The sequence below is a fragment of the Sinocyclocheilus anshuiensis genome, unplaced genomic scaffold (genome assembly GCF_001515605.1).
Source record: "Sinocyclocheilus anshuiensis isolate Anshui unplaced genomic scaffold, SAMN03320099.WGS_v1.1 scaffold354, whole genome shotgun sequence".
Lineage (NCBI taxonomy): Eukaryota > Metazoa > Chordata > Actinopteri > Cypriniformes > Cyprinidae > Sinocyclocheilus > Sinocyclocheilus anshuiensis.
This window is the reverse complement of record NW_015544195.1, coordinates 1,878,027-1,898,214: the sequence shown is the minus strand read 5'-3', so window position 1 is coordinate 1,898,214 and position 20,188 is coordinate 1,878,027. Positions and strand designations below refer to the sequence as shown.

The following is a 20,188-nucleotide window of genomic DNA, read 5'->3' as shown; positions in this document are numbered from 1 at the left end:
GAGTCCTCCCACACCTCCTCCCCTCCATTCACACGCACTCTCTCATGCATCCCTCCTGCCCTCTCACTCGCTATAAACACCATGCCATTTCACTGTAAGTGGATCATCACATAGGAAAACCAAATCAATCAATCAATTAGCCAGCATCCTCCTGGATGAGAAATTCTCTTCTCTTCTCTTCTCTTCTCTTCTCTTCTCTTCTCTTCTCTTCTCTTCTCTTCTCTTCTCTTCTCTTCTCTTCTCTTCTCTTCTCTTCTCTTCTCTTCTCTTCTCTTCTCTTCTCTTCTCTTCTCTTCTCTTCTCTTCTCTTCTCTTCTCTTCTCTTCTCTTCTCTTCTCTTCTCTTCTCTTCTCTTCTCTTCTCTTCTCTTCTCTTCTCTTCTCTTCTCTTCTCTTCTCTTCTCTTCTCTTCTCTTGTGAATGTATTGTGAGAATGCTTCAGGGAATATGTGTGTGTGTGTCCTGGAGGATCGCTCAGTTGGGTGTGGCCATGCTGAACATCAGGGCATCACACGGTGACCTTTCCTTCAAGGGTCAGTGAACCCTGTGTGTATGAGCGAGCTATCCTCAGAGCCTTTATAGAGAATGAGAGAGTATCTGGTTTAGAATATCTTTCATGTTCTGTCTGAAGCTGAACAAATGCAAATTATATTGGTGGAGGAAAATCACGTAACCAGTTCAGCAAAATTTGTTTTCAAATATTGCACCATTAGAAACAAGCACCCATTAAATTTTGTTTTTTTGTTGTTGTCATTGTTCCTTTGGAAATATTGCAACTGATGTGCAAGCCAATAAAGAACTTTGAAACTGAAAACTGAGAGAATAAGATTGCTTTTTCTCACATAGGTGCTTCTTTTTATGTATTTGAGCAGAACAGATTTATGAATGATATTATGGTCCCACTTTATATTAGGTGGCCTTAACTATTATGTACTTGCATCAAAAATAAGTACAATGTACTTATTGTGTTCATATTGTATCGCAAAACACGTCTGATGCTATTGAGGTGGGATACAGATAAGGTTAGGGACAGGATTGGTGGTATGGTAGGTTTAAGGGTGGGTTAAGGTGTAAGGGATGGGTCAACACTGTAAAAATGTGTATAAATGTAAACAGTATAAAATATAAACAGTATATAAAATTAATTACAGAAATTAATTACAGATGTAATTACATGCAGGTATTTTTTAAAAATATAAGTACAATGTAAAAAACATATATGTACACAATAACTGCATTGTACCAAATTATTAATTTAAATGTAAGTACATAGTAGTTAAGGCCACCTAATATAAAGAGGGACCGATATTAAAAATAATACTTTCAGCCTTCCACATTTTAAACTGGCTTGTTCCTTGTGATTTTATTTCTATTGTTTCTATTACTCTTACAAATTTGCCAAATTGATCTGTTTCATTTCTGTCAGGACCACTATCGTCAAAGATGATTGACAATTCCTTTAACATTATGTTCTAGGTTAAAATTAGGAACTTCCTCTCATCCCTGTTGTTGTTGCCTTGTTTAAATGCCTGCCAGCTTTAGAGAGAACCCTGGGCAGCTGTGCACATGCTTTCTCTTCATGGCCAGACAAAAGAAGAGCTATCAAAATCACCATTTCATTCAAAAACGTGTTCCAGCAGAGACCCGTTTAATACATCTATTGATTATGGGTCACTTTAGAAAACTAAATAAGAGAAATAAATATACCTAAATTGCTACAGTGACAACGTACAATACTGTTCAAAGTTTAGGATCAGTTTAATTTTTTTGTTAATGAAAGATATGAATGCTTTTATTGAAAAAGGGTGCATTAAACTGATTTTTAAAAAATTTGACATATCTAATGTTACAAAATATTTGTAAATTAAATAAATTGTGTTCTTTTGAACATCTGTTCTATAAAACATTATCATGGATGCCACAAAAATGTTAAGCAGCACAACATTTTTCAACAATGTTAACAAAAAAATATTACTTAAGCATCATCTGACACTGAATGTAATCACTTCTGAAAATTCACTTTTGCCGGCAGAGGAATAAATAAAATGTTAAAATATATTAAGATAGAAAATACTTATATGTAATGATATTTTACAATACTATTGTTTTTACTGTCTTTTTTATTGAATAAATGCAGCCTTGGTACGCATAATAAACATCTTTAAAAAATAACTGTAGTTTAATTTATTAATGTTTTTTTTTTTTACAATTAATGTTCACTTTCTCTCTGATGCATACAGAACTTTAAATAATAAACCCCAGCATAACAGTAAAATTAAACAATGTTTCCTGTTTTGATATGTGATGGGTCAAGGTTTAGCGGTTTAATGTTAAACGTCTGGGTATATTGGTGAAAAGGTAACGCAAAAATTATACACAAATTGGGAAGAGTTTGTTCTAAAAAAAAGCTTCTCTATACTCCTCTATAACTTCTCTACAATGCTATTTAAAGTAGAAGAGCTGAATGTGCCCATGTATTCAGTGGAGTATGGCAGAGAGTGTACAGCCCAGGCTGGCTAGTGCGTGAGACTGAAGCATGTTTTTCTTCCTCAAGGTCTTCTGAACACTCACAGAAGGCCAATGGAAGGCCATGACAGTACAGCATGTGCACGTACACACTCACAGACAGTCACACAAATAGTCAAGTGGTTTATGAAAAGGGAAGGTGAGTCCGCACGCAAGCAAAGGAACACACACATCTGCTGAATGTGTCAGGCGGTGCAGGGATTCTGGGTAGAGGTGAGAGATCCTGCCAGGCGTTTTGATTAAATCCTAGAGGAAATTGTGACTTCCTCTTGCAGAGGACAAGGTCCTGGATCAACACACACACACACAAAACTAAGTGTATGCAACTGTATCGACCCTTCAGTTTCATTGTGATTTGAAAAAAAAATCTTAGGCTGTTTTCATGCTACCAATTTCCTACATTTTTGCTAGTTTCTCTTGTCACTCCATGATCTCTTTTGTCTTACCTCAAACTCAAATCAATATTTTATTTTCATATTTTGCTAAATATAAGTGGGATTGTTTTAGCAGCTAGTCATTATCACAAAATTATTAGGCTATTTTATCATAATTTGCTATCCATCTTTTTCTTCAATGCAGAAGTAAGCCTATGGGAGAGACTTCCGGTTCATTAGCCGCTATAAGTAAATAACGAGAAGAATAACAATGTGGAGTAAATGGTAAAACTGTTTGCACTACAAACCAGTGTGTTCATAATTAAGATAATACATTAAAATAATATGGTAAGACACACCAATTTTCAATATCATGCAGCAAAATGAACTGTTTTGTTCAGCTAAAAATAGCTGGATGCAGATGAGACCAGAAGCCAGACCCTAGAATTTACAAATGGCCGTGCCCATTTTTACGGCAAGAAAAAGGTGGATACTGTATATAATCCCTTACTTAGTTTTCAGTGACCAAATGTTCCATTTTGTGTCAATCTTCCAGTATTATTTGTCTTTGAATTTGAATTTTTACATGAAGACAGTGAATAGAGGTCTTGGTAGTATGCTTAAAACTTTACAAATTTGTTTCAAGCCACCAAAATTGTTATTAGCGTTGTTTACAATATTATGTGCTGTAATTTAAACATTTTATGTCTTAAAAAACTCATAAAGACTTACAGTAATGAAGCGTTAATGTTTTTGAGTCAGAAACAACTGAGCCACAGCCCATGTCCTGCATTGAACCAACATGAGAAAAAAAAGGTAGAAATTGTATTTTTAAGCATATGTTTAACATTGTTGCTTGTAGTGGTCTTACGCCTGCAGAAATAGGCTTTCAGTTCTAGGCAAGAACTGTATCTTGTACATGAGCTTTTTATTCCGAATATGGTTCATATAACAAGTTAAAGCCACAATGCTGCCAAGATTACCATGTTAAGATTACAAAGAGCTCAAAATGTCTCTTTGTACTTAGTTTTGTTGAATTTGTGCATTGATTATAAGATAATTGACATAAATTCAAGATAATTTGTTTAGAATTTATTACATGCTTTATTTTAAATCAAATTTAGGAGTTCAGTGGTTTGTGTCTGTGGGAGTTTGTCAGAATATTTCACTTAAATCTGTTTCTCTTTTCTTCTGTTTGCTTTTCATGCTATAGTAAGCTCATTATAAGGACATTCAACACACACACACACACACACACACACACACACACACACACAGACACATTGGTTTAGATTTTTTTTTTGTCGGGACATTCCATAGACATAATGGTTTTTCTAATGTACGAACTGTATTTTCTATCCCCTTACCCTAAAAGCGTCATCGGAGAGTGTGCGCGGAGGCTCTGCGCGGACATCCGCGTGCCTCCCATTTTTTGTGACCGGGCGGACACGTACGCGCTTTTGGTAGTATAAATACAAGTAGTCCGCGTCCGGATTGCTCACGCGGAAAGTATAACACAGGCTTTACCCCTACCCCTCACAGAAATTTAGATTTTCAAAAATAGAGTTTTAGATTTTCAAAAATCTTCATTCTGTATGATTTATAAGCTTGTTTCCTCATGGGGACCAAAAAATGTCCCCATTAGATCAAAATTTACTGGTATTACTATACTTGTGGGGACATTCGGTCCACATAACGTACTGTATGATACCAGTACACACACACTGGGTTTCCATGTTTTATGGGGACATTCCATAGATGTAATGGTTTTTACACTATACAAACTATTTTCTATCACCTTACCCTGAACCTACCCTTCACAGAAAACTACTGACATTTTTAGATTTTCAAAAAACTTAATTCTGTATGATTTATAAGCTTGTTTTCCACATAGGGACCAAAAAAGGATTTTGGATATTTCCATCTTTGTTGGGACGTTTTGTCCCCATAATGTATTGTATACCTGACTCTCTCACACACACACACACACACACACACACACACACACACACACACACACACACACACACACACACACAATATGCAGTTTTCCATGAAGTACAGTACACATGGATATATTATCACCCTCCCTCTCTTTCTTCGTATATCTAGGGTTGACTGCCATCTGCACCTCCATTTGACTCCTCTGAGAACAACAGTCTCTTCCACACAATGCCTTCAATGTAGTAAAAGGTTAAAGGTCAAATATTGGACTTCAAATAAACCATCAGACTGCTCACAGTATTACACAAACCTTTGATCACAATAGACATGTTTAGGCTTTCATAATAACTCTCAAGGCCCGGGTATACTTTTCTGTGCAGACTGTGTGCGCAGACATCAGCAGACTGTGCTGATGACGAAAATTATGTACTGTACTATGTACTATTAGTTTAATACTAGGATGAAGACATAAGAGTAATCTGGTTCATTTCTGCTATTTTCAGATCAGTATAAACCAAACATTTTCTTAGCATTTTAGCAGTTTGTGTTTCTGTCTGACTTTGAGTGCTGTGGATTTTTCGAATGTTCTCATTATGGATATTGGCTTTTGTGCCGATCTCAATGTTTTATTCACTTTTAAGCTACGTGGAAGGATTCATGTCACTTCATGGAAGAATAAGCTCAGAGAGAGAGAGAGAGAGAGAGCGAGAAGGGAGGATGCTTTAGGATGGCCGGTGTTTGGATCAGGTGCAGGATCTGTCTCTGAAGCCATGGTTAAAGGTTTACAGTGCAGCGGCCCCCAGGGAGCGTCTCACACTTTAAAGCCTCGATTTGTCTTGGTGGGACCTCTTATCTCAGGAAACTGTTTATTTCTAGCTTCCCTTTCTCTTTGCTTTGTTTCTTCCCTCCACTTTTGCTTCGTTGTTGTTGTCCTTATTTCTGGTTTTCCCTCTCTGACCATCTGCTCCATTCAAAATAACCACCAAACTCTATTTAAACTCATACTAACCAACATTTATTTCATCATCATGTCTGTCTTTCTCCTATTCACCACATGCAATTTCCCTCCAGCTGTCTCAGTGTTCCCCGCATGCAGTCTACCACTCACCTACATCCACCCACTATGCCATTACAGTAGCTTTCTTTCATACTCTGTACTTCTCTTCCTTCCTTTCTCCTTTCTCTCTTTCTCTCTATGGCCTGTGACAGAAAGGATAATTAACGAGCATCATAAAGCGCTCTCTCTATTAGCCGGGCTGTTGTGAGTTTGCCTGCTCTGTCATTCTGAACAAAACCATGCGGCTCTTCTATTTGATCCACACTTCAAAGAGGGATCCCCACTGTTCTCTGCTCAGCGCTCTAATTGTGTCCTCATTTTGGATGGGGCAAAACCCCCAACTGCTTCAAAACCAGCCAGTGCAGGGCACAGATAGCACAGAGAGGGGACACACACTCAGATAACCACTTTGGAAGAAGTTTTACTTTTGCACTGCCCAGTGATCGAATTCGTGATTTTCCTAGTAATGCTTAAAAAAGGATTCTAGGCTGCAAAACTGGTCTTAGATCAGTATGACAGAGTAATATTTACTTTGTCCACACAAAGCACACAGTGTTGAGTGTCTCTGTGACCTATAATAACCAAAAGGCCACTGATAACCATGAAGGAGACATTCTCAAATGCCAACTGTATAGTCCGATTAATGTGTATACATGCTGGATGAAGCCAAGTTACAATCGCATTATCTGTTAGTCCCACTTCACAAAAACCAACACTCACAATACAATTTCAGTCAGACTAAAGAGTTTGCATGTTAAAAAGTCGAGTTATTGCTTTAGTCCAACTAAAATCGAACTTATATTCATATAAATGCATCTGCATTATAACCAGAGTTAATGTCTTGTGTTAAACACTCTCAGCTCTGATGCCTGATTATGAGAAACCCTACATGTGTTTGAGTATGTGTATGCATCCGGATGTTTGTGTGTGCCTCATCAGATAAAACGGCATTCTTAAGTGGGACACCACAGTTTCTCCTTTTTACACCAGGAGCCCTTAAGATAAAACACTACATCAGCATCCTTTTAATTACAGGATGAACCTTTAAAAAAGCTTATCCAGTAAGATGCTTTACTCCTAGAGCACAGCGTACACTATGTTGGGCTTCAATGCATCTTTAATTATTTGTCTTTTAAGCAATTTTAATAAAGTCTGATAGGACAATTAGGTTTATGTAAACTTTCTTAAAGGGATAATTCACCTCAAAGTAAGCATTGTCGACATTGTCATGTCGTTCCAATTTTACTTCAGTGGAAGACAAAAGAAGATATTTTGAAAAATGTCTCAGTTTTTTCCCCCTATATAATGATATAATAAAGGTTATGGGGTTAACAGTGCTGTTTTAGATCCCACTGGCTTACAATATATGGAAAAATGTAGGTTTGGAATGACATGAGAGTAAATAAATGTTTTTTTATTTTTTACATTCTAAAGTAAATTATATTCTGCAGTACACAGGGTGGCTTGTTTTACCCATCACGTGAGAAGCCTGTCTTTGACTCTGTCTGCACTCATTGCACAACGGGGTCATGGTGCTAATCTAGCGGGCATACACACTACACACATGCCAGCCTGCTGTCTCTCACCACCCTCCCCCAACACACACAACTGTTCCAGACCCCCCTCTTCTGACACACAGCATGCTGGGTCTTTACAAAGCCCCATTCTGCAGCCGTCCCAGGACTCTGCACTGTACTGCAGGACTGTTGCCCTCTGCCCTCTCACACACCCAGCACTCTTTTGTCCTGCAAGAAAAAAGCAACGGTCACATATCCACTGAACACCCCACAGCTGCTGGCCTTGTACTCTTCTTGCTGTCTGTCTATCTGCTAAAATGTTTACAGGTGATTTAAAATGCTAAAATATTATGTATCATTCCAAGGACATTTTGGAATGTAACAGTTTAACTGCAGGGACAACATGAGAAGAACCACAGGATGTGTGATGAGATTAAATCATTTATTTGATTAGATAAAGACAAAAACTTTCTGCATGCTGCTTTAATCGTTTCGCAAAGTAAAAGCAACTGATGAGCCATTACAATGAATTAATGTCAGTACCTCCCTTCCCCCATACCATGTACACACACAGCCTCCTCCTCACGCAGGCTTCAAAGGTGATGATGGGAAAAGCCATCTCTCAACTGCCCGCTTCAAAGCACAGGAAGTGTGTCAAAGCGACTAGCCGGCTGGTTCCCAGCCCTTGCGTGTGTGTTAGTGTGTGAGCAAGAGAGAGAGAGAGAAAATATGTGTATGCAGGGTATAATAACATGCTCATCTCTGTGCGTGTATATGTGCGTGTGTGTCTGGGAGGTTCAAAGCCAGCCAGAATCCTTTGCTTTGACAGGCAGGATGTGAAATCTGCTGTGGCATTGATGCCCCACTCTGGCATATGCATGTTTGTTTGTACGCGCATGGGTTTTTCCAAGACCACGGACACGCACGACTTGTCTTGGAAAAGGTTCTTCTTGAAGAGTAGAGAGTGATGCACTGGAATGTCTTTCTTCGGAACTCTCTCAAACCTCATTCAGCTTTCATTAGAAAGATTTTAAGGAGTTCAGTTGACTTGTTTGTTTATGTTTGGCACCTAATATCAGTGCTTGATTTACATCACACTTTGCTTGCTTATGGCCAGTTGTCTGCATCTTCACTGGCTGTGAAGTGAAGTTTTTTGTATAGATACAGAATTGCAGGATATGTTTTTCATGAATATTTCACTGCATCATTTTAAATTATGCCAACTGACAAGTTGGAATCCAAGTAATGGGTTTCCCAAAAGCATCATGAGCTGCACCACAAATACAGACTGCAGAACACTGTGCACAGAGAAAGAAAGCACCTTATGCTGCTGATTTTGACTGGTATAACCTGTATGTTCTTGTGTCAAGCTGTGGCTTCTTAATGCACTGTAGAGAAAGAAATTCTCAGGATAAGGGATTGGGGGAGCTAAATTTGATGTAGGTTTTTTATTCGTCTTAAATGGTCTTTAAATGTCATATATCAGCTACATTTCTTTATTTACTTTTAATTTTAATACATTTTTTTTATTTATTTTAACAAACACATCTATTTTCTTTGGTGTTCATAATTTTGGCGCTGCAAGTGGCCTACCTTATTTGCTTTGGCAATATTGTAATTGTTAACAATACTGTCAATAAAGCATTGTTAGTGATAGATAGATAGATAGATAGATAGATATGAAGAGTTCAGATGCAAAAGCCTCTAAGTGCAGTCTGAAATTTTCTTCTAAAATGCATTTTATCAGGCTCCTATATTTATGTTCAGTTATTTCACTATAATTGCATAGAAAAGGACCTATACATTGCCATTAGAGTAAAATTACTGAACCTAAAGGAGCCTGATAAAAATGTTCATTATAGATGAAATTTTCAGTTTACAGTTTATCCAGACAAGCGTTTTTCACACTTTAATGTTATTCAGCTCTTGTCCAAAGCAGCGATTGGTGTCCGCTCGGCTGGACGTGTTTAGCTGACGTCCTGCTCCTGGCGCCCACGGGGGGCTTTGCGCTGCTCTTTTTATATTTGGAGACTCCAAAAGAGTCCCGCTTCCATTTCATGTGCCGCCTCGGTCCAATCAGACTAAAGGAGAGGCGGCCTGCGCGAGGCGTCAATCACGCTCGCTGAGTGGCTGCAGCGCCTCGCGTCTGGTCCGCTGGAGCCGCAGATCACTCGATCCTCCACCGCTGCTGGATACGGACCCCGCGCTGTTCTTCACGGACGCTCACAAATATCGCACTCTTGCTGGATTGTTTTTCATTTCTGATGTTTCTCACTTGCTCTCCGATGCAGAGAAATGGGTAAACTTCATTCCAAACATGGTAAGACGGCATCTCTTTGGTGTTGTAGAGCAAGTCTTTGATTCGAAAGCGCTTGTGATATAGTTCTTTCGAGTAATCCATTTATACGACGTCTTTTTCTTTTTTAAAGCTGCTATTTGTAAAGCGAGGGAGAGTCCTGAAGGTGAGTAACTTTATTTGTTATACAAATAATAATATTTGTTATTATTTGTAATAATAATATATTAATAATATTTGTTATTATTTGAAACAGGTGAACTGGCTAAATGACTAATAAAACAAAGCTGCATCTTTGAACATTTGGCGTAAACAAAAAGAAAAACGCTAGAAACAAACTTGAAAGCTGTTTAACTGATAAATACACAATGGTATTATGTATAAATGGTATTTTCTTGCTCTTTTAGGCGATAGTTTTGTAGTTAACGCGTGTTTGGCGAGGAGAGGACTGGATGACTGGATGGTTAAGCAGAAGTATTACTGCCCGAGCTCTCGTGTAGATCAGCAGGACTCCCAGCAGAAAAATACCTGCGGACTGTCTCCACGGGTACGTGAACGCTTTTAATGACTTTTTATCACACGTGCATGTTAAATGTGTGAAGATTTTGGACTTTGAGAAAGTGAACTTGTCCATTCCAAGACTGTAGGAATGAATCAACTGTTTGGGTGTTAAGTTATTATTGACTGGAGAAATGTTGCGCAATTTGAAGTAAGGGGTGCATGCATGGAGCTCTTTAAAGCTTGCATTTCAACTGATCAAAAACTTTGTTTTGTTGTGATAAACATTTTTTACAAACTGCAATACAACTCTTTTCTTTCCGTTATTCTGCATGAATTCAGTTCTTGGGTAGTTGACATGAAATATCAAGCAGTGTCAGCGATGTGACGCGCTGTAAGTGATCTAAAACTATTTTAAACACATTTTTCTGTAATTATATACGTGGGATTTTATGACCTCATATTAACTGAGAATAAATTGAATATAAATTTCAGAATCCAGTTGTTGCATCACATAACTGTTTAAAAATGATCTAGTGAAGTCAAAAATGTGATTTACAATGGTGATAAACTCGAAATAAATGTTTAGGCGTTAGAAAACATACATTTCTTTACGCATGCGTACATTTTAAAGTCCATGTTGAATAAAAAAAAGTTAAGTCAACTACCCTTATTGGGTTATAGATGGTAAAAGCGTATATAAGTGATATTCGCGTTGCAGAATGATCGTTGCATGCTTCTAAAGGCCACACGCGCTTCCAGACCACCCAATTCACGCGCTTTGAAAACGATCGTGCCATCGTTTTGTGACGTCACCAAGAACAATAGCATAATCTCTGGAAACACTCTGTAGTTTGAGCCCAACTATAAAAGCCAAAGGCCTTATTACCAGAAGTGATTAAAGGAGAAACACTCTCTGCATACACGTTTCCCTTTAATGATGTCTGTTAAAACGCTCTCCACGGTTTCAGCTGCTGCCTTTGAAGCCAGAGGAGGAGGTTTTGTGTTGTTATTCCTTTGAATGATAGGAAGAGGAAAAGTCAGGTTTCCAGACAGGTTCAGGCTGTTTATTTCTGACAGGCACATCATTTTGAGAGGAAATATCACTGTAGGTTTGGTCTCTTAAAGGCGGCATATGTATTTGAAATCATATATTTGGATTTTTATCGCCTTTCTTTTTGCATGCAAAAAGTTATGCGTTTCTATCTTGAATTTGCCCAACAAGGAGAATGTTTTAGCAGTCATGTTTAGACAAAAGGCGCGTCAACTTTTTCACTGGCGGCTCACATGGGTAAATGGTTTATTTGAACGTGGTGGGAAGAACTGTGTGAGGGCTAGGAACAGATGCAAGTTCTCTCTGTAGGTAATAGATCACGGCGGGTTGAAAGCATTGCAGGCTGACAGGCATGGTGACAGCGCTGTATTGTGAAGTCGAGAAAGGGGTGGAGGGAGGGCCAGTCTGTCTCAGATTTGGCATCCTAGTAAACACATAAGAGCACTGTCGTTTAGGAGAGGAGAAATCCTCTGGAAATACCTCAGAGTAAGCCTCTTTTGGTCAAGGGCTGTTGCAGAGTCTCAAAAGACTTTTTTGAGGGTTGGAGAGACGCTGAGAGTGACAGAAAAAGCGAAAGGAAATCCATAAGGCTGCTATTAAAGTGCCATCTCAACCAGCAGGAGAATGCAGCCACAACTTCTTAAACCCAATCCTCATATGTGGACATCCAAACACAAACCTGACGCTCTTAAACTTTCAGAGTCCGGAGTGTTGCTGGAGAAATGCTGCATTTCTTTTCTAACTCTCTAAGAAAGTAGTGGTAATAAACGTTTATTTAGCATGCAAGATGCATAGTACTGCACTGCAAGCAAAGAAATTGTAACCACATTGGTGTGGATTTTAGATCTTGTGGTGTGAAGGGGAGAAAATAAGTTTAAGGAGCATGGAACACATAGTTCTTGCCTGGTTCAAAGTTCACACAGTTTGAAGTTTATTACTTTTTTCACTCTCTGCTGTGAGAAGGAGGTTTTATTGTAGCTGAAGAAATCATAATGCACTGAACAACAGTCACAAAGTCTGAAATGACTTCATTGAGTTACCTGTTTTATATTTATTCAACATTATAAAGTCATAAAGTTTTCACTTTTCTCTTTTAACATTGCCTTCATTACTTAAATATGATAATCTGAAGCAGGGTTTGTTTTAACACAACCTGATTGTTTTCCCTCTGATGTACTAATGAGGAGTTTAAGAAACAATAGCAGTACTGAGGAGTGTGTGTGTGTGCGTGTGTGTTTTTCCAGTTGGTGTGAAGTGATTTGGCCAGGCTGGGAAAGGATCCCTGCTGAACGAATTCAAACATTTGAACAGTTTTGAATAACTGAATGGTGTGTGGTTAATGGAGCGTTGTGAGAATGAAAGAATGATAGAAGGTATTGCCATAAATATTTATTTGTAAATACTCATTTTGTTTTGACATAAAGCATCTCTGAGACAATTTAAAGGGGTCATATGATGCTTTTTTAAAGATCATTATTTTGTGTATTTGGTGTAACAGAATATGTTGACATGCTTTAATGTTCAAAAAACACATTATTTTTCAAATACTGTACATTATTGTAGGTCCTATATGCCCCGCCTCTCTCAAACGCTTAGTTTTCTACAAAGTCCCTCCTTCCGACAAGCGCAGTCTGCTCTGATTGGCCAGCTGACAGCTTATCTATGCACAATCAGCTTGTAACACTCCAAAGAGAAAGGAAAACTTGAAATCGCATCATATGACCCCTTTAATATTTTATGTAGTGATGAAATTTGAGGCTGGTTTAGTGGGAAAGAGGTTTTGCATCCCTTTGTTAGCTCTCCCCTTTTGATTTTGATTTGATAGAAAGTGAACTATTTGAAGATGTTATTTTTATTATTCCGTTGAGAGATATTTATTGGATCAGTGTGTGGAGTCTTTATTGAAAACATGTTGTTGTTGTTTTTTTTACTTTATTCATTTGTTTTCTTAATGTTTCTGGAGTTTTAATGTAGCCACCACTTTTTCCTGGTCTTTAGTGGTGCTTTAGAATAACGCTGATACTATATAATACACATCTTTTAAAACCAGCTCATCACAAGTTATTAAGTTAAACAATCTACTTTTCTTAATTTAGATTTTTCTTATTGAGATAAGCCACTGAGTGGAATTCAGTGAATTACCTCACTCCCTAAGCATGAAGAAAGCATAAACCTAACTCATAAATGCAGGATGATAATACGGGGACTAATAGAGGCTACCTGGAGAGTCAGTTATTTATAGCAGCTGTGCTTAAGTTCGGACAGTTGTGTGTGTCTGTGTTGTAAATGTGGTTCAGATGGCATGGACAGCGGGGAGTCTGAGTCAGGAATCTGTTTGATGAGTGTGTTTGTGTTGTGCCGTGTTAACTGGCCTTCACACACAAGACTTTATGTAGCACTGCCTATTACATTTTCCAGTCTGGTTTGCATAGGTTTTGTGCTATTAGTAAATTACACTATAAGTTCTTGTTCAAAAAGAGGTGGGGGTCAGATTTGTGGCCTTGCTGTTAGCATGCTGCTCTGTGGCTCTCATGTGGGCAATGTAAATTAAAGTCTAGCTCCATCTAGGGCTGTGCAAAAAATCGAATGCGATTTTCATGCGCATCTCGTCAGTAAAGCCGCTTCTGGTGATTAGTAGTAAATCTCCAGCACGTGCGTTCAGATGGAGCGGCATTTACTACACAGAGCCGTAGTTCACTGACAAGCTACACAAAATCGTTTTCAAAATCGGCAATGAATCGCCTGCGATTTTGAATGCGATTTTGTGTAGCTTGTCCTACCTGTCCCCTATATGAAGCCTACTGTTTCCCTTTTTGTATTCAAATCTGAAGTCAGTGCAGTGATTCGCTTATTCCCTTAATGGTGATTGATTGGTGTTGTGTCACAGCTTGTTGTGCAGCTTTGTTATTATGTAGCTTACAGTGGCACACTGCTAAAAAAATCCGTAAAATTTACGGTAAAAAAACTGGCAGCTGTGGTTTTGGTAGCAACATTTGAGGTTTTACGGATTTAACTTAAATTTACATTTAAAAACCGTAATTTGTAACTGATATGATGTTAATATACCAACTTATGGAAGTAATTAAATCTGTTTTGTACCTTTTTAATACACTGATAACCACCAAAAGCAGGGAGTGAGAAAGTCACACAATGAACCCAACCTCATCACAAAATGTTTTTAAATACTAACATATACAGAAGGTGCACAGTGTCATTCACACAAACACTAAACACCATCATGGTAATACACATGCAACTGAAATAATCCAATAAACATTAATTTAACAACATTAGATGAAACATGCAACCCTAATGTGCACAACTGATAAGAAAAACTAAGAATAAACAGTTATTTAAATGGAAAACATCAAATGCGAAATGTAACAAGGAATTCTGGAAGTCAAGTTACGATTATTCACTGTAAATTTGACATTCTTTTTCACTTCCAAAAATTGCATACTGCCGTAAAATTAAATGCAATGTCCAATACAGTTGTTCACCGTATATAGTAGGGGAACTTACCGTTAACCAGGTTTTTATTATAGAATTTCTACAGTCTTTTACTGTTATAATCACAGTATTTATTTTACAGTGATTTAGTGGTCTTTCTGTGTGTGTTAGTCCCATTATCTAGCTGTTTTGAACCTCTGCCACTATAGTCATCAGTCAATCTGAGATCGGACCTTCTTAACCAATGTCCACACTGCTTTTACACTGCATCACAGCTTTCAGTTAGTTAGCAGCTCAGCGCTAAAACTAGTCCGAATTTCATTATCAAAGAAGAAACTCAACATCATAGCTCTAAAATCAGTCAGAATCAAAGTGCCAAGACCAAACGATGTTACTGCTTTGAAATGTGGCTTTTGAAATCCACTCTGAAACCAGTTGGCACAACAGTTCTAAACTAGGGCAAACCAGGCAACATCACAGCTTTAAACACAATCTCCGGCACAGTCAAAAGCAGCCAATACGTAAACTATAAACCAGGCTTGATCATGACTTTGAAAGCATTCTGTATCACTCTGTGTGTAGTATCACTCAGAGACCAAACACTTTGAAGCCCAGATCAAATAGAGAGATGTAATTCTAAAAATAATTTCTTTTGGGATTTCAGAACTTTTTGGGGGGAATTTTTTAGATTCCAAGGCTTGCTATTTAAACCTTTCCTGACAACCAACACACTTTTTCTCTCTCTTGCTGTCGTTACTACAGAATGTTCTTTATTGTAGCACAAAGAGTGACAGTATATGCACTATATCCTTTGTCTCTTTTATTTCCTTCCCAATATCCAAAGTATTTCTTTCACTTTAAGCTTCAAGTGTGGTTGTCACGCACTTACCCTCAGACTTCTTTCTCTTTCTGTTCTAGACGTCAGGTTTACCATATCTCTCCAGGGCTGGTTGAGAAAGGATGACAGAAAGAGATTGAAAGACAGAGGGTGGGGGCGGAAGGGAAAGGCTATGTTTCTCTATAAAAGAGAAAGAAAAGGGAAGAGGGTGCCTCTGGGGAGTGGGACAGCACCTGGCTCCAGTGTAGGGTGGTTGATGGGCTCCTATGAGATGGGAAGAGAAGGGAGGAGGGGAACAGAGGAGAAGTAGATTGTTCTTCCAGGACAGGAAGAGTGAAGCGACCTGCTGGTGGCTGCTCTGTCACCTCCTATATCAAGCGGTGAATAAACTCATTTTTTAAACTCATTTAAATAAGTATGCCTGAGTATGTTAATTACAAAAAATGAATATAAAAAAGACGTCTTTTATGTTCACAGATGCTGCACTTATTTGATCAAAAGTAAAAATACTTTTTTTCAAAATTATTCAAAAGGGGGGGGTATATTGAGTGAGTGGAGGCCGGAGGCCTAGAGTGAGCGGCGGCCGGTGGGCTTGAGAACGGCGCGGCCGGAAAGGAAAAATTGAAATCGCATCATATGACCCCTTTAAAAAACGTTAAGGCCAACTGTAGTCTGATTAAATGTAGTCTGTTAGTCCGACTTCGCAAAAAAATGGACTGGCAAAGTTTAATTTGGACTAAAGCATTTAGATCACATTATATGAAGACTTTATGTAAATACGACATGGCGGCAGCAACAATACTACAGTGAGAATAAAAGTTACGCCTTCTTTCTTTGCGTGAAAATTTGGGCGGCATTATGCAAATCTTCATGTGGGGGTGTGTTAGAACGAGCCGTTTTAGGTAGGCGTGGTTGACTCTTAACTTTTATAAAGAATATCTCTTTGGATTTGAGACTTTAGTCTTTGCAACTTTACAGATCTTCTTTATGCACCAAGAGCTTGTAACACTCCAAAGAGAAAGGAAAAATTGAAATCGCATCATATGACCCCTTTAAAAAACATTAAGGCCAACTGTAGTCTGATTAAATGTAGTCTGTTAGTCCGACTTCGCAAAAAAATGGACTGGCAAAGTTTAATTTGGACTAAAGCATTTAGATGTTACACTGACTGTCCACTGAGGTTTATGAATGAGTCTGTTTCCAGGAATAGCAGCACATGCACTAAATCGAAGTTGAGATAACCTGTAATGAGATGGGAAACTTGAAAGGCAGGTCTGAGGTAACTGTACGTTCCTCTCAAGTTACTCTTGTTTAGTACACATGCAACGCTGGCTTGTAGTACAAACAGAAAGCATTGCAGTCATGTCAGTTGTAGGTGATTTAAATGGTTTGCCCGTGTTTTTATGTGTTTTTCCATTTAACTATGTGTAATGCAAGTGTGTAAGTATGTGTGTAAAAATAGTGCTTAGGTATGTGTGGCATGGGGGTGTGCTAAGGGCAAGGATGGCGCCTGGCTAGGTGCGTCAGAGAAATAGAAAGTGTGTGTGTTGTGCATTAAAGCACGTCTGTCCGGATGTGCTCTACAGATCAAAGTGTATAGTGGGAATGTGTGGACTGAGTTGCCAGGATTAACAGCTGAGAATTGGGCTGTGTTTTCTAAATTTCCTTAAACACACACACACACACTCACACACACACACACACACACACACACACTCCACAAACAGCAGAGCTCAGGACAGTGTTGTTCCAACCTCCTCAAAACCCTTATTTATTCAGCTGCTCTGACACATTCATGTTTCTTCTGTACTTCAAAGGGTATGATTGAGATTCTTGATCTGTTATACGTAAATAAACATTTACTGGTATATATATATATATATATATATATACTGATAAACATGCATAAATAAAATCCTCAAATCAAATTGTCACAGTTTCCACAAAATGTTAGGATCATGTGACACTGAAGACTGGAGTAATGGCTGCTAAAAATTCAGCTTAGCCATCACAGGAATAAACTAAACTACATTTTAAACTTTAAAATAGAATATTTTATAACATTTCATAATATTAAGTGAGTAATAAAGTTTGTTACTCAAAAAATGGTGAGTATAAAAGACGTAAAAAAAACCCCTAAAAATCTTACAGATCCCATATTTCTTTGATAAATTTGATAATTTGTTAGCTCATCACATTAAGATACAATAATAAGAAAAAATCACAAAAGCTCCTTTTTTGTCACCATGTTTAATTCATGTTTTTTATCACTGTCTATCTGTGTTTTGAGTACTTATTAAATAGTAATATTGAAGGATTTGGTAAATCTCTTACTTGATGTTTCCACAAATCTCTAGATCTCTGTTACTCTGGTCTTTAAAGTCCTTCAGAGAGGAACAGGCTGGAGTTTCAAACAATGTTTGAAAAGTCTTTTCTCTGTATTTTTGGGGCAGTTTAGTTATTCCTTTACTCTGCCTTTAAATACAGTGACAATGCGATACGTGCAACGTATTCGTAATGAGACTCATTTATAAATCTGTTGTTGTCAACAAAAAGGAAGCATTGAAGCCTTCCTGCGCGTTTCCACCAAAATAAACGTTGAGAAAAAGCGAGAACTCTATCAACATTCATGTTAGTATTGTAATTTTACTGTTGTTCTGTAAAATAAAATAAAAAGTAAGACAATAATAATTATAATAATCATTAAAACAGCTCTGTTAATACATTTATTATAACAATCACACATATAGTGTTCAAACTAAGATCTGCAATATTTTCTAATGTTTTAAAAGCAGTCTCTTCTCAGCATGGCTGCTTTTAATTGTATAGTAAAAAAAATACATGCCTGATTCAAGAAGGAGGTCTGATGGCCAAAAAATATTATTTTAGTCTCTTCTCAGCAAGGCTGCTTTTAATTGTACAGTAAAAAATACATGCCTAATTCAAGAAGGGGGTCTGATGGCCAAAAAATATTATTTTACTAACATTAATTTTAAGCTAAATTGTGCTTTGTTGGTATAGTGTCTGCTAGAATGTTAAAAATGTTCAGTGTTAAATATTTTTAAATTGTTGTTTTGTAATAGATTTTTTTTTCTTTGAAAAGCAAGACAAAACAGTAAAAAGCAAATTTTTGCTATTTCATTTATGCAATGACGAAAAAAACTCCACGAAAAAACGTATTCAGCCTTCGGCCCAGTGTTTCATTTTGTTCGGTTTCGGCTTCGGCCAAGAATTTTCATTTCGGTGCATCCCTAATGTTTATCGCATACATGCTAAAAAGTTTCATCCTTGTCCAGTGTGTTCTATGTTTCTTCAGACGTTATAAGTGACAAAAATGTATTTATACCCTCTAAACTAGAGTTTTGAGTATCTCTTAAAGTGCCCCTATTATGCTATATTTAAGGTTCCTAATGTTGTTTTGGGAGTCTTCTACAATAGGTTTACATGCATGCATGGTCAAAAAATGCTTCCGTTTTCTCCGAATATACATTTAATATCACCTCGTTTTTCAACGATTCTCAAACGATTAGTTTGAAGCAGTTCTAAGATTCAGTCTCTCTAAACCCCTCCTTTCCGTGAGCCTGCTCCTTGTGATTGCGTACAGCGCATGTCTGAAATGATATCCTTATTGCTATAATTACATATTTTGAACACTCTATAGAAAATATAAACATCTATTATTTATCATACTTACAGGTTGTGATTCACTGGATCCAGCTGGTCCAAATAAACTGGTTACTGAGCCTTGAACCTTATCCTGCGTTGAACTCCCCGAGATTCGAGAAGCAGTCGTCAGTAACTTTATTTACCGTGCACTTTTGGAATAGCAACTTTGCAGATCATTTGCATTCACATTAAACATTGCATGAAAGGCAATATTCGAAATGGCATAATAGGGGCACTTTAACCATCTCACACAAATGCTCATCAATGCAGGCATCTATTGTTTTTGCTTCTCCAATAACCAGCACTTTTTTTTGTGCAAATAGTCCTTCTCTCTCTCTTTCTCTAATCTGTCCCTATTTTCTGTTGTGGCTGTTTGATGAGAGGAGTATATTGAGACTAAAGTGATGTTTTCCGTCCTAGATAAAGACATCAGTGATACATAAAATGCTAAACGTCTAATAATGCTCTAATTCTTCTATTATCTTTGCCTTCAGGCAAACTAACCATCTGAACAGACACACAGATACACAAGCTCATTCACAGCCTTTCTGTTGCTCAGCTTGACTTGATTTAGAAACCTGCGATTCAGTAAATTAGCAGCATGTGTTTGGATTCTGGATGTGTGGAATGAGCTTTTTGTGCCAGGGCGGGAATACGATAATCAGAACTCGTAACTTTAAAATGCTTGAAACATTGAATCAAGGGCTATTTTACACACAATCACTAACAGTCCATCTTCTGCCAATCTCTCCGCACTGTTCTCTACACCAGATCATCTGTTTTCAGTCCAGCCAGAATGTTTTTTTTTTTTTTTTGTAGATTTTTTGAGCTCACTAACTGATTGTTCCAGTAACTTTCAGCCATAAGCGGCATTATATACCTAATCGTTCAAAGCAAATCGAAGTTGATGTGCATGACCGTGTCTGTCAGCAGGTGAGCATTTACAGAGCCTCCGACTCAACTTCCTGC

At 37.8% G+C, this 20,188-nt stretch overlaps 1 protein-coding gene across 2 annotated transcripts in view; it reads left to right on the top strand.

Annotated features, from left to right (window-relative positions):
* The first annotated feature begins 978 nt into the window (after positions 1-978).
* Positions 979-20,188, top strand: part of nkd1 (NKD inhibitor of WNT signaling pathway 1) — a 36,473-nt gene continuing 17,263 nt past the window's right edge. For both annotated transcript variants that reach the window (XM_016497178.1, XM_016497177.1), the window contains exons 1-5: positions 979-989; positions 2,715-2,717; positions 9,584-9,737; positions 9,847-9,879; positions 10,121-10,260. In XM_016497178.1, the coding sequence (XP_016352664.1) occupies positions 9,713-9,737; positions 9,847-9,879; positions 10,121-10,260 (198 nt within the window). In that variant the 5' untranslated portion in view covers positions 979-989; positions 2,715-2,717; positions 9,584-9,712. The remainder of the gene's footprint in view (positions 990-2,714; positions 2,718-9,583; positions 9,738-9,846; positions 9,880-10,120; positions 10,261-20,188) is intronic.